At 43.2% G+C, this 14,064-nt stretch overlaps 1 protein-coding gene across 1 annotated transcript in view; it reads right to left on the bottom strand.

The window, feature by feature from the left end:
* Positions 1-12,032, bottom strand: part of LOC128047476 (natural resistance-associated macrophage protein 2-like) — a 31,951-nt gene extending 19,919 nt beyond the window's left edge. Inside the window, exons 1-9 of the mRNA XM_052639693.1 lie at positions 11,969-12,032; positions 9,160-9,311; positions 8,331-8,450; positions 7,553-7,672; positions 6,221-6,327; positions 5,038-5,108; positions 4,871-4,938; positions 2,241-2,396; positions 1,446-1,604 (exon numbers count right to left, since the gene is read on the bottom strand). Of these exons, the coding sequence (XP_052495653.1) occupies positions 1,446-1,604; positions 2,241-2,396; positions 4,871-4,938; positions 5,038-5,108; positions 6,221-6,327; positions 7,553-7,672; positions 8,331-8,450; positions 9,160-9,311; positions 11,969-12,002 (987 nt within the window). The 5' untranslated portion in view covers positions 12,003-12,032. The remainder of the gene's footprint in view (positions 1-1,445; positions 1,605-2,240; positions 2,397-4,870; positions 4,939-5,037; positions 5,109-6,220; positions 6,328-7,552; positions 7,673-8,330; positions 8,451-9,159; positions 9,312-11,968) is intronic.
* Positions 12,033-14,064: the final 2,032 nt, after the last annotated feature.

The raw sequence follows: 14,064 nt of genomic DNA, 5'->3' as shown, positions 1-14,064 counted from the left end.
CCAAAATCAGATTGATTATATTCTTTGCAGCCAAAGATGGAGAAGCCCTATACAGTCAACAAAAACAAGACCAGGAGCTGACTGTGGCTCAGATCATGAACTCCTTATTACCAAATTCAGACTGAAATTGAAGAAAGTAGGGAAAACCGCTAGACCATGCAGGTATGACCTAAATCAAATCCCTTATGATTATACAGTGGAAGTGAGAAATAGATTTAAGGGCCTAGATCTAATAGATAGAGTGCCTGATGAACTATGGAATGAGGTTTGTGACATTGTACAGGAGAGAGGGATCAAGACCATCCCCATGGAAAAGAAATGCAAAAAAGCAAAATGGCTGTCTGGGGAGGCCTTACAAATAGCTGTGAAAAGAAGAGAAGCAAAAAGCAAAGGAGAAAAGGAAAGATATAAGCATCTGAATGCAGAATTCCAAAGAATAGCAAGAAGAGATAAGAAAGCCTTCTTCAGCGATCAATGCAAAGAAATAGAGGAAAACAACAGAATGGGAAAGACTAGAGATCTCTTCAAGAAAATTAGAGATACCAAGGGAACATTTCATGCAAAGATGGGCTCGATAAAGGACAGAAATGGTATGGACCTAACAGAAGCAGAAGATATTAAGAAGAGGTGGCAAGAATACACAGAACTGTACAAAAAAGATCTTCATGACCCGGATAATCACGATGGTGTGATTTCTCATCTAGAGCCAGACATCCTGGAATGTGAAGTCAAGTGGGCCGTAGAAAGCATCACTACGAACAAAGCTAGTGGAGGTGATGGAATTCCAGTGGAGCTGTTTCAAATCCTGAAAGATGATGCTGTGAAAGTGCTGCACTCAATATGCCAGCAAATATGGAAAACTCAGCAGTGGCCACAGGACTGGAAAAGGTCAGTTTTCATTCCAATCCCAAAGAGGGTCCTTAGGAGCTTCAAATATGAAAGGACACCCAGAACAGAGAGTCCTTATTCAAAGCAGAGCCAGGAATCAGAGGTCCTATGATGGGAAACAAAGGAGTGATCAAAACTAGATTGGCAATCAGGAGTCAAGAGGACAGAGAATTCAGTGTGATTAAACAGTCTGTCTAGCCACAGATTCTATTTCCTGTGTGTTGACTCCTCCCAACCTGTCATCACCAAATGGCAGGGCTGGAATGCAGTCAGTAGTTGGAAGCAAAAGGGGAGAAGAGCAAATAAACAGGAAGCCACTGACCACAGCATGAGGCGGTCTTTATCTGAGGAATGCTCCCTTCCCAGTCCAAAGCTGAGAATGATGGCTCTGGACCTGGCCACAGCCCTAGACTATAAGCCTGACTAGTGCACTGACTTAGGGGCAGCACTGAGATCTATTTCCCCTGAGCTCTAAGTCACTGTCATGTTTTTCTGGCCCAATCAGCTTTTCTCTTTATCCTCGCATTCACTACTACCCTGGTCCCTGGCTTACTTACCACCTGCTGGTTGGTTTTCTCAAAAAATGCTTCGGCAAACACTGAGATGACAAAGATGTTGATGATAAAGGAAACAAAGAGAGCAATGCAGGAATCAATGAAGAAGTACTTATTCGCTTCTCGAACTTCCTGCTTGCTGGCCCGGTCTACCTGTCTGGACTAGAGACGTAACAGCAACAGTCACTTTTTAACGAGTTGGAACAAGTTTCCTTGTAATATTTCATGAGTTGGAGGCAGCTGAAAGTCCTAGAGGTCAAACAACTGACCACATGAAATGTGAGAGACCCCACATACATCCTGGTTCACTGAGTTCAATCATGACCCTTTGGTGACATCACACACACCCAAACAGGGGAAAGTGACTGAGAGGCTGATGAGCCCTCAGTTACTGTGGCTTGAAGAATCACTGACCTACAGAAACAACCTGATTTTAGACCTAAGCGGGAGTTAGCCTTAATTACAAAGGTCTCTGAAATCTTCCAGCAAACAACTGTGTGTGGTAAAAGCTAGATTGGGCTCCTTCCTCCTGACCTCCATGAGGCCATTGAGGTTTCTGAGATTTAAAGACAAGAGACACGGTGCCCCTTCAGATCTTTTAAGGACTTTAGTCCCTTCTCTAGGGGGTCAGTCACCTCTGGTCACATTGGTGATACAAGAGCGTGGTGTCCAACTGTGGAAAGACACCGTGCTCCTTCAGGCCTCCAACAGCTGTGAACTAAGTGTGTGTCCCTTGCAGCGAAAGGAAAAGATGCCACGAACTACACAAGTCACTGGGATAAGATAGGCCTTGCTCACCTTGACTAAGGCAGAATGCAGGTATATGTTATGCGGTGTGATGACGGCACCCACGATGGCCACAGCCTGAATGATCTGTGGGGTACGACAGCCTGAACAGGATGGCAGGAACATGCCTTGGAGGACCTGGGTCTGGCTGGGTTTCACTGTAACATACTACATACAAAGAGAACAGCTATTAGCCTTCTCTGGAACTTGACACTAGGGGAGTAACACGGTACTAGATAACATTTCATCCTTTACTCCTTAAACCCCTTCGTCAACACTATTTAGGAAATAAGGAACATAGAACCATCCAAAAAAAGAAAACCAAGCAGCACAAGGTTAGAGAATTTATGACTGGGGTATCCAAACATTTCATATTGTATTTTATATATACTAAATAGATGTGTAAAGAACATAATTAATATTCTAAAGAAATAACATGGCTGCTAAGGGCCTTATTGATATTAGTGCCACAATAACTCCTGTGAGACACACCTTAGAATAGTCAATTCTTGATTACCCACACTAATCATGCTTCTGTGCTCAGTTCAGTTCAGTGGCTCAGTCATGTCTGACTCTTTGTGAACCCCTGGACTGCAGCACACCAGGCTTCCCTGTCCATCGCCAACTCCAGGAACTTGCTCAAACTCATGTCCATTCAGTTGATGATGCCATTCAACCATCTCATCCTCAGTATCCCCTTCTCTTCCTGCTTTCAATCTTTCCTAGCATCAGGGTCTTTTTCAACAAGTCAGTTCTTCACACCAGGTAGCCAAATTATTGGAGTTTCAATTTATCATCAGTCCTTCCAATGAATATTCAAGACTGATTTCCTTTACGATTGACTGGTTGATCTCCTTGTAGGCCAAGGGACTCTCAAGAGTCTTCTCCAACACCACAGTTCAAAAGCATGAATTCTTTAGTGCTCAGCTTTCTTTATAGTCCAACTCTCACATCCATACATGACTTCTGGGAAAACCATAGCTTTGACTAGATGGACCTTTGTCAGCAAACTAATGTCTCTGCTTTTTAATGTGTTGTCTAGGTTGGTCATAGATTTTCTTCCAAGGAGCAAGTGTCTTTTAATTTCATGGCTGCATCACCATCTGCAGTGATTTTGGAGCCCCCAAAATAAAGTCTCTCACTGTTTCCACTGTTTCCCCATCTATTTGCCATGCAGTGATGGGACCAGATGCCATGATCTTAGTTTTTGAATGTTGAGTTTTAAGCCTACTTTTTCACTCCCCTCTTTCACTTTTATCAAGAGGCTCTTTAATTCCTTTTCACTTTCTGCCATAAGGGTGGGGTCATCTGCGTATCTGAGGTTGTTGAAATTTCTCTCAGCAATCTTGATTCCAGCTTATGCCTCATCCAGCCTGGCATTTCACATGATGTACTCTGCATGTAAGTTAAATAAGCAGGGTGACGACATACAGCCTTGACAAATTCCTTTCCCAATTTGGAACCAGTCTGTTGTTCCATGTCCAGTTCTAACTGTTGCTTCTTGACCTGCATACAGATTTCTCAGGAGGTAGGTAAGGTGGTCTGGTATCCCCATTTCTTTAAGAATTTTCCACAGTTTGCTGTGATCCAAAATCAAAAGCCTTGGTGTAGTCAATAAAGCAGACTCCAATACTCTTGCCTGGAAAATCCCATGGACGGAGGAGCCTGGTGGGCTGCAGTCCATGGGGTCACTAACTGTCGGACATGACTGAGTGACTTCACTTTGACTTTTCACTTTCATGAATTGGAGAAGGAAATGTCAACCCACTCCAGTATTCTTGCCTAGAGAATCCCAGGGACGGGGGAGCCTGGTGGGCTGCCATCTATGGAGTCGCACAGAGTCGGACACGACTGAAGCAACTTAGCAGCAGCAGCAGCAGGTGTTTTTCTGGAACTCTCTTGTTTTTTCAATGATCCAACATCTGTGCTCACATACGTATATAAAAATCACTTATGCTTGCCACTAGCAGCTGCTGAGACTCACTCAGAAACACTTTTCATACACTCTTTTTCCTGGTTCAGCATTTCTCTTGGAAGCCTTAGACCAAGCTGTATCATCTACTCATAGAGTAGACATATTTTCAAAAGCTTAGCTAGTCCAATAAACAAAAATCAGTTTATAATAATTAGACACAGAAAGATGCTGGGTTTCACTTCACTGCATATAATGATAAGGTTAGGCTTAACCCAATGCACTGTTGGGGCTGGGGCACAAAACAGGAAACACACACTGTATCCCCTTTAGTTCATTAACTGTTATAATACAGAGAAAGTCCGAGCTGGACTTACTGTCAACCAGGATGAGCAAAAACAGAACCTGTCAAGGTAACAACCAAGAATAACCCTGCAACTCCTCTCCTAATCCTTGCCAAGGCTGTTTGTTATTGAGATGGCCAATTTGGGACCAGGGAGTCCTAGTCTGGAAAGTCCTAGAAATTCTAGTCATTTTTGACCTAGGAGTCCCTGCAGAACTTCCTGGACACTAGTCTTTCCTACATCCTTATTCCTTTTAAACTGGCCTAGTACTGAATTTGGGTTTTATTAATACACATTGTCTTTTATAATAAAAGGACAAAAATTTTGTTTAAAAAGCTAAGGAAAAAAAGACAAACAACAGCTAATGATCAGCCTGTAATACTTGCCTCATAGCCAAACGTGAGGGCCATAATAGTGATGAGAAAACCAAAAAATGCTTCTAGCTTCCGCAAACCTGAAGGGGAAAATGTAGCAGTGAGTTCACAGAAGGCAGATTTCCCTGTAAGCCACATGATGGAACTTTCACTGACCCCTCTCTTCCCACTGTCCTTACCATATTTGTCCAAAAAGAGAAATATAAGGGTATCTGCAATGGTGATGAGAACTCCACCCCAGAGAGGAATCCTAGGTCAGAGATTAAAAAGGGAGATTAAAGAAAAGAAAAGAAACATTAAGAAAAAGACTCTCTTCCCCAAAACTCTCTAGGTATATGACACTTGGAGGAGCAAGGACCTGGGGAAAAGGGAACAGTGGTAAGGAGGCCAGGCCTTGGGTGTTTTAGGATCACAGCACTAAGTAAAGTAATACATTCATTCAAACTTTATCTACTATTACAGACATTCAGGACACAAAGCTGAAAAGTATGTGTCTTATCTCTCAAGGAGTTCACTTGACAAGTGGGATAAACTGACATACAAATTAATTATAATATACATGTATACAATATACATTGTATACATAATATGCATTAATATACATTAATTATAATATACATAATATATTAATTATAATATACACAATATTATGATATAATATACAGATATGCATGACCAAACACGAGAACATGGGAGATAAAGAGCTGGGAAGAAGGTAGTTCCAGAGTGGTTACACAGAAAAAATAATACTTGAGTTGAATTTTCAAAATTGAAAATGACTTGGGTTTCTGTTTTTATGTTGTTTCGTTGCTAAGTCATGTCCAACTCTTTGGTGACCCAGTGGACTATAGCCCACCAGGCTCCTCTGTCCGTAGGATTTCCCAGGCAAGAATACTGGAGTGGGTTGCCATTTCCTTCTCCAGTGGATTGTCCTGACCCAGGGATCACACGTGCATCACCTGCTTGGCAGGCAGATTCTTTACCAGTAAGTCACCTGGGAAGCTGGAGAAGGCAATGGCACCCCACTCCAGTACTTTTGCCTGGAAAATCCCATGGATGGAGGAGCCTGGTAGGCTGTAGTCCATGGGGTCGCCAAGAGTTGGGCTCCACTGGGCGACTTCACTTTCACTTTTCAGTGTCATGCACTGGAGGAGGAAATGGCAACCCACTCCAGTGTTCTTGCCTGGAGAATCCCAGGGACGGGGGAGCCTGGTGGGAGACCGTCTATGGGGTCGCACAGAGTCGGACACGACTGAAGTGACTCAGCAGCAGCAGCAGCAGCACCTGGGAAGGACTTTTGTTTTTATACTTGCTTTGAAATCCCACAAAACATTGATTACTTTCTAGAGAAAAACCTCTCACCTTCCTGCAGACAGGAGATTGATGGCAATAGCTGAGCCAATAACTTCTTGCATATCTACGCCAATGATAGCCAACTCCACCATCAGCCACAGAAGGATTCGTGGAACCTAAACATAAAACAGCAGAAAGATATGGTTCTAATTAATCATTTCTAGGAACTTCCCCCATAGTTTGGAATTCACATTTTGGCACTGATCCAATAACAGTCCGTTATTAAGACTTTAGGTCTAGAGATGAAGGACCAGAACTCAGCTGCACTTGGCCCGCTGCTGGAAAGGGCCAGGCTGCTCTCTGTGGCAAAGCCTGTGAGTCAGGGTCAGGGCAGCAGCTGATGCCAATTTCTTCTCCTTCTGTTTTACTTGACAGAAGAATGGAATTTCCATTCATTATTTCCACTTAATTTTTGATCTAAAAACAATCCTTAAAGTTTTAGTGGAAAATGAGAATGCTAGGATGGTCAAAATATTGTTCAGGAGAGAATAAAAATACTGCAGAAGAAAATATCTATCCTGATCACAGCTGAAGAGATAAAACAAACATGAAAAGGTTGGAGTCATCCTTAGTGTAATAATATACAAGCAAGTAAAAAAACACAGGTAGGCTAAGGGACTCGGGGCAAAGTGTTGGAATTGGGTGTCCTATAATAAAATCTGGGATCTAATCTGGTCAAATAATAGAACAGGAAGAAATTTAGTCGTTGCTAGCTCACTGAGGCCAGGAAAAAAAACAACCTCCAGGTATCTACTACCTAAAATATATGTCACAAAAAAACAACCACTAAGATACATGAAGAAAGAGGAGATAAAACAAACTATAAATTCCCAAGTTTTTTTTTTTTCTTTTAGGAGGCATATAAGATAAAAAGCAGGTAAGGATACTCTCACAGCCAGGAAAGGAGATTGAACATTTAAGACAAACTGGAGGCAGATTAGTACTTATCTAAAGATCAAGTCAGTTTAAACCTGTCTTCCAGACATTGTTGCTCTTGTTCAGTTGCTCAGTGGTGTCCGACTCTTTGCGGCCCCATGGACTGCAGCACGCCAGGCTTCCCTGTCCTTCACCATTTCCTGGAGTTTGCTCAAACTCATGTCCATCGAGTCGGTGATGCCATCCAACCATCTCATCCTCTGTCGTCCCCTTCTCCTCCTGCCTTCAATCTTTCCCAGCATCAGGGAAACATGGTTTAGCAGCACGAGGAGCTATAGAATTTCCCTTGGGATTCCCAGCCCTCAGGGCCACGATTCCCACATCCTCCACTATTTTAGTATACAAGGGGCTAGCACAGATTGCCAGACACATAGTTATCGATGATATGAGACAAACATTGCTTACCTTGGGATACTGGCGGTGACATACTTCAGCCAGATGCAGCCCAGTGACCACTCCCAGTCGAGCTGCAAGGCTCTGCAGCAGGAGGCCCACGATGGTGGAAAACAGAACAACCCAGAGCAACTAGAGAAGAACAAAGTCCCACCATTATACTCTTGAGATAACTGGAAGTTTTGGTTTGGTTGTTTGGCAATGGGAATGGGAAACAGTACACTCAGGAAAGCGCCCCGTTCAGGGATCCAATGACCTGAGTTCTGTATCACATTCTGCACAGAACTTGCTAGGTCACCTTGCACCTTTCCGAGTTCTAGTTTTTCCCATCTGCTGTTTCACTTTTGTTCAAGGAAACTACCTGGGTAAATAAAAATAAAACTAAAAATCAACTACGTGAATAAAATAAAATTTAAAAACAGATCGAAAAGTACTTTTCATCGAAGTGTCAGAGCCAATGAAGAATCAGCATGTAGCCACCAAGGTTCATATCCACAGGCAGAGCAGAGGGAAAGGCTGGGGTGTGCTGTGTGTGTTTAAAAAGGATAGAAGAAGTCAAAGTGTTGGTCACTAAGTCTTGTCCGACTCTTTGCGACCCCATGGACTGTCCTGGCTCCTCTGTCCTGGGATTTCCTAGGCAAGGATAATGGAGTGGGTTGCCATTCCTTTCTCCAGGGGATCTTCCTGACCCAGGGATCAAACCCGTGTATTCCTCATTGCAGGCAGATTCTTTACTACCTGAGCCACCAGGTAAACCAAAAAAAGGGATGAGGGAAGACTTTATGTTCACCTTAAATCCAGCCACTGCTCCAGACTGCAAATCACATTCAATGTTTCCTGGATCCACAATGCTCATAAGAAATCCTGGTCCGGTGAAAGCCCAGAGTTTGTGAAAGCTAAAACAAGAGTGCTGTACAAGAGAGGAAGACAGAACAAAATGATTATCACCTCCAGGGGGAGAATAGATCCATGCCTATGTATGGCTGACTCCCTTTGCTGTCCATCTGAAACTAGCCCAATATTGTTAATTGACTATACTCCAATAGAGAAGAAAAAGTTTTAAAAAATAGTAAAAGTGTCTCTTGGAGAAAAAAAAAGATTATCACCTCCAAACTGCTGATCTAATTTATCAATTATTTTATCACATAAAAAGCAACAATATCAGTTTCATAAGAACAAAGAGTTCAGAAGTTGGACATGGGTGGGTCCAAGTTTCTCCTCCATCTTATCCATTCCTTATCAATAACCTGGTTAGCTCTCTGTACAAATAAGGGCTCTTCTCTTACCTGTCCTTCCAACAGCCTTTCAGTCTAAAACCCCAGCAATAATAGCAGTACCTCTGTGCTCAAACACTACTTAAATGGGACAAAAGGCACCGTACAAAAGGGAACATGAAATTTTCCCTTTCTGGGTCAAAAAATGCTCACTAGTACAACTTGGCAATTTTTCAAGGGCCTTAGTTTCCTTAAAAGTTTCTGTTTACTCTCTACAAAAATTCAGTCTTCAGAGATTGCTTGCCAGAACTGACTCTGAGGTTGCTGATCCTGAGTTATCCAGCAGACATTGTACATAGGTTTTCCCTGGATAATAGTATTTTTCTCTAAGGACCTGTCACTAACCTTCTCCTCAGGAACAGCAATCTTCTCATCAAAGTAGGTGGTGAAGGGCTCCTCTGTGTGCACCCTGAAGGACTGTGGAATTGAGCAGTTACTGCAGGCAGGCTTGACGGCACCAAGACTGACAGAGACCCCATGGTCTCCAGAAGCATTTTCTGAATTAACAGATTTGAGAAGAAATGAGTTAAAATTAACAGAATACACTGACATTAGTAATCGTCATAGAAATACTTAAATTAAACCTTTTTAACACCTACATGCACAAGATCAACCTGACTCTATATCAATTTTTGGTTCAGTTCAGTTCAATCGCTCAGTTGTGTCTGACTCTTTGCAACCCCATGAACCACAGCACACCAGGCCTCCCTGTCCATCACCAACTCCCAGAGTCCACCCAAACCCATGTCCATCATGTCGGTGATGCCATCCAACCATCTCATCCTCTGTTGTCCCCCTCTCCTTCTGCCCTCAATCTTTCCCAGCATCAGGGTCTTTTCAAATGAGTCAGCTCTCCACATCAGGTGGCCAAAGTATTGGAGATTCAGCTTCAACATCAGTCCCTCCAATGAACCCCCAGGACTAGTCTCCTTTACGATGGACTGGTTGGATCTCCTGCAGTCCAAGGGACTCACAAGAGTCTTCTCCAACACCACAGTTCAAAAGCACCAATTCTTCGGTGCTCAGCCTTCTTTATAGTCCAACTCTCACATCCATACATGACTACTGGGAAAACCATAGCCTTGACCAGATGGACCTTTGTTGGCAAAGTAATGTCTCTGGTACTTTATTTTTATTTATATTTCTAATAAATTAATTTTTGAATAGGCAACACATTCACATGGCTGAAAATTTGAGAAATACAAAATTGCTTATGGTGATAAAGCTCCCTCTCTACCCTCTTCCCCAGTCACTAAGCTCTACACGAGTTTTCAACACTGATCTTACAAATGGTCTCCCCCTACTTTCATGCTTCTATTGTACTGCACTGTGAAAGACACTCAGTCATGTCTGACTCTTTGCAATCCCATGGACTATACAGTCCATGGAATTTTTCAGGCCAGAATACTGGAGTAGGTAGCTGTTCCCTTCTCCAGGGGATCTTCCTAACCCAGGGATCAAAACCAGGTCTCCTGCATTACAGGCACATTCTTTACCAGATGAGCCACTGGGGAAGCCCTCACGCTTCTACTGCCACTTGCTAATTTTTAGAATCATTTTCTTCTAAAATCACTGATGTCTAGGGCTTAATATAGAACATCCCTAGACTAGCCGCACTGATAAAGTGAAAGTGAAAGTGAAGTCACTCAGTTGTGTCCAACTCTTGGTGACCCCATGAACCTCAGGCTCCTCTGTCCATGGGATTTTCTAGGCAAGGGTACTGGAGTCAGTTGCCGTTTCCTTCTCCAGGGAATCTTCCCGACCCAAGGATCAAACCCAGGTCTCCTGCATTGTAGGCAGACACTTTACCGTCTGAGCCACCAGGGAAGTCAAAATTTTAACTTTTAGAAGGAAATTGTCAGGCTAATGGGCCACTCCAATCTCCACCCCCTACCCATTTTTTTAGTAGGATTTACTTAAAAGATCATCCTTGGACATGATATCTCCATCAGGCTGCCCCCAAAATGGGGAACTTGCAAAATCTTGCCACATTTCAGGCTAAAATCTGAAGTTTCAGGGAAACCACCAAACAGGAAACTTTTGCCACCTAAGATGCTGGGCTGGAAGAAGCACAAGCTGGAATCAAGATTGCTGGGAGAAATATCAATAACCTCAGATATGCAGATGACACCACCCTTATGGCAGAAAGTGAAGAGGAACTAAAAAGCCTCTTGATGAAAGTGAAAGTGGAGAGTGAAAAAGTTGGCTTAAAGCTCAACATTCAGAAAACTAAGATCATGGCATCTGGTCCCATCACTTCATGGCAAATAGATGGGGAAACAGTGGAAACAGTGTCAGACTTTGTTTTGGGGGGCTCCAAAATCACTGCAGATGGTGACTGCCGCCATGAAATTAAAAGATGCTTACTCCTTAGAAGAAAAGTTATGACCAACCTAGATAGTATATTGAAAAGCAGAGACATTACTTTGCCAACAAAGGTCTATCTAGTCAAGGCTATGGTTTTTCCTGTGGTCATGTATGGATGTGAGAGTTGGACTGAGAAGAAAGCTGAGCACTGAAGAATTGATGCTTTTGAACTGTGGTGTTGGAGAAGACTCTTGAGAGTCCCTTGGACTGCAAGGAGATCCAACCAGTCCATTCTTAAGGAGATCAGCCCTGGGATTTCTTTGGAAGGAATGATGCTGAAGCTGAAACTCCAGTACTCTGGCCACCTGATGCGAAGAGTTGACTCATTGGAAAAGACTTTGATGCTGGGCGGGATTGGGGGCAGGAGGAGAAGGGGATGACTGAGGATGAGATGGCTGGATGGCATCACTGACTTGATGGACGTGAGTCTGAGTGAACTCCAGGAGTTGGTGATGGACAGGAAGGCCTGGCGTGCTGTGATTCACAGGGTCGCAAAGAGTCGGACATGACTGAGCAACTGAACTGAACTGAACTGAAGACCTGCAGTGAAGAGCTTGGGGAAGGGGAGGTGCCAGCCTCGGGACAGGAGGGCTCATCGCCGACTAATCATCAGTGTTTCCCTTGTCTGACTGGAGCAAGTCTCCATGATACTGATGGCTGGGGGACAGGAGATGGTGACAATTTTTGACGAAATAGAGGACAAGAAGGACAATATGGTAAATTTCTGTTACTGGTTTAAGCCTAATTCCAAACAAAAATGAGTCAATAACACAAAGCTGTAAATTACCATCTGGCATCTTCTGTTCAGGACCCAACACCATGGTGGATACCTGAGTGCCTGAGTTCACAGAATAGGATTCTGGAAAGGAGAGAAGAGAGGGAGAGGAATTAGCAAGAACAAATTAAAACAAGTTTCACGACCAGCATTCTGTGACTCTGTATGACTGAACCCTTACTATGTGAAAAGAATAATCATTCTACTGAATTAGATAACCTTGGAAATAATCACAGTTTTCAGACTATGATTAAGAGATGTTTAACAGAAAAAATATAAAAGTCTTAATCATATTTTGACTAGCAAGACTTCAAAATAAAACTGAAGTAAAAGGTGTTTCAGGGAAGTGGGCAAGTGGTTTGTAATAAGCACCCACGGTAGACAGTGAGGGACAGCGACACCTGGCGGGCTGCAGTCCATGGGTCGCAAAGAGTTGGACACGGATTAGCAACTGAACAACCCAACAAAAGCCTCCACACAGTGGCTTCCAGGCAATCTCCCAGTCTCTGCCTTTGCCTCCTGATTAACCCAGATATTTAAAAGGCTGACTTCCCATCATTTTGATGGGTTTCTAAGGACAGAAATCTATAACTTTCTTTGATCTAACTAACAACTTAAGCTCATATTTCAAGATTCTGGGCTGGGGGGAAGCAGCTCACGAGCACACTGGTAGAAGAGGGCCACTGTTTCGCAGCCTCCCCTTTCCCTGAACAGAGACTTCAGCGCTAAGGTTTCAGGTCTCATTCCCAACACTTCAACGCTGAGAGAAAGATGAATGACCAGCCCGGCCTCCCCGCCCCCCAAGAGGCACCCGGAGGACAAGGCTGAGTCCACAGGCCACCTGCGCTTCTCTCCATCAGCAATAAATAGCAGCCTGGGAAGGAGAGCGCGAGGACCGCCGGGTTAAGTTTAACTGGGGGTTAGAGCGGGGATATCAGTAAGTCCATTGGGCCACAGACTTATGGCATATTCTCCAGTCAACTCCACCAATAAGGCTAATTTTTTTTAAATTTTTATCTAGTGATTAAGGAATCTACTTCTCAGTTAAGTTCAAACTTCAAAGGGGAAAGGTAAATAATATTAATTGTTAACCACCTCCCCTTGAACCCCAATAGCTATCCTACTAAAAAACTGAGGAAGCCTCCCCTTCTCTATTCTTTACTAGTCTTTTCCCACTCTTGTACCATTATTGCTCCTATGTGAACAGTGCTCTACTTTGCTTTTGAGATATTCTAGTGATATATTCTGGGGCTTCTCTGGTGGCTTAGGCGAAAAGAATCCTTTTGCCAATGCAAGAGACTTGGGTTTGAGCCCTGGTTGGGAAGATCCCCTGGAGAGGGAAATGGCAACCCACTCCAGTATTCTTGACTGGGAAATGCCATGGACAGAGGAACCTGGTGGGCTACAGTCCATGGGGTCTCAAAAGAGTCGGATATGACTTAGTGACTAAAGCAACAATAACAAATTGACATATTCTATACTTATTTTGCAGAATTAAGACCTGAAGGGGGTGTTAGATTTCATCTATATTCTGGAGTGTAAAACATATCACCTCTTGCTAAGTTAGAAAACACAATCTTTCATCTCTATAGTCACCAATATCAAGAACTTTATAATTAATAACTTTGTTATAATGAATAATAATTATAATCCAAGTCCTTCCTATCAGAGTTTGAGCTACCAGATGGTTTCGCCAGCAGACCTCAATATTGCTGACTAAATCCCACGTCTCTCAGCCAGCACCTCACCTAAATGGGACTTACACATCTGACCACTCAGCATACCACTTGAATTCCAATCACAGCACAGCTCTTAGACCCCACTCAGAGCGTTTTTACTTTTATTTTACATTAATTCTAAGAAGCCAGGATAACACACAAGAAACTAGAAACCACAAATCCGATCTTGGACTATGGCTCTTACACGGAAAATCGTGGGCTATTTATATGAGACAACTTCCATATACTTCAATCACTCTGAAACATCGTTATGAAGATTATTGGGAATTCCCTGGTGGTCCAGAGGTTAGGACTCCATGCTTTCACTGCCAAGGGTGTGAATTTGATCACTGGTCAGGCAATTAAGATCCGACAAGTCACACAGCACAG

Source organism: Budorcas taxicolor, chromosome 5 (genome assembly GCF_023091745.1).
Source record: "Budorcas taxicolor isolate Tak-1 chromosome 5, Takin1.1, whole genome shotgun sequence".
NCBI lineage: Eukaryota > Metazoa > Chordata > Mammalia > Artiodactyla > Bovidae > Budorcas > Budorcas taxicolor.
This window is presented reverse-complemented; position numbering and strand designations above follow the sequence as displayed.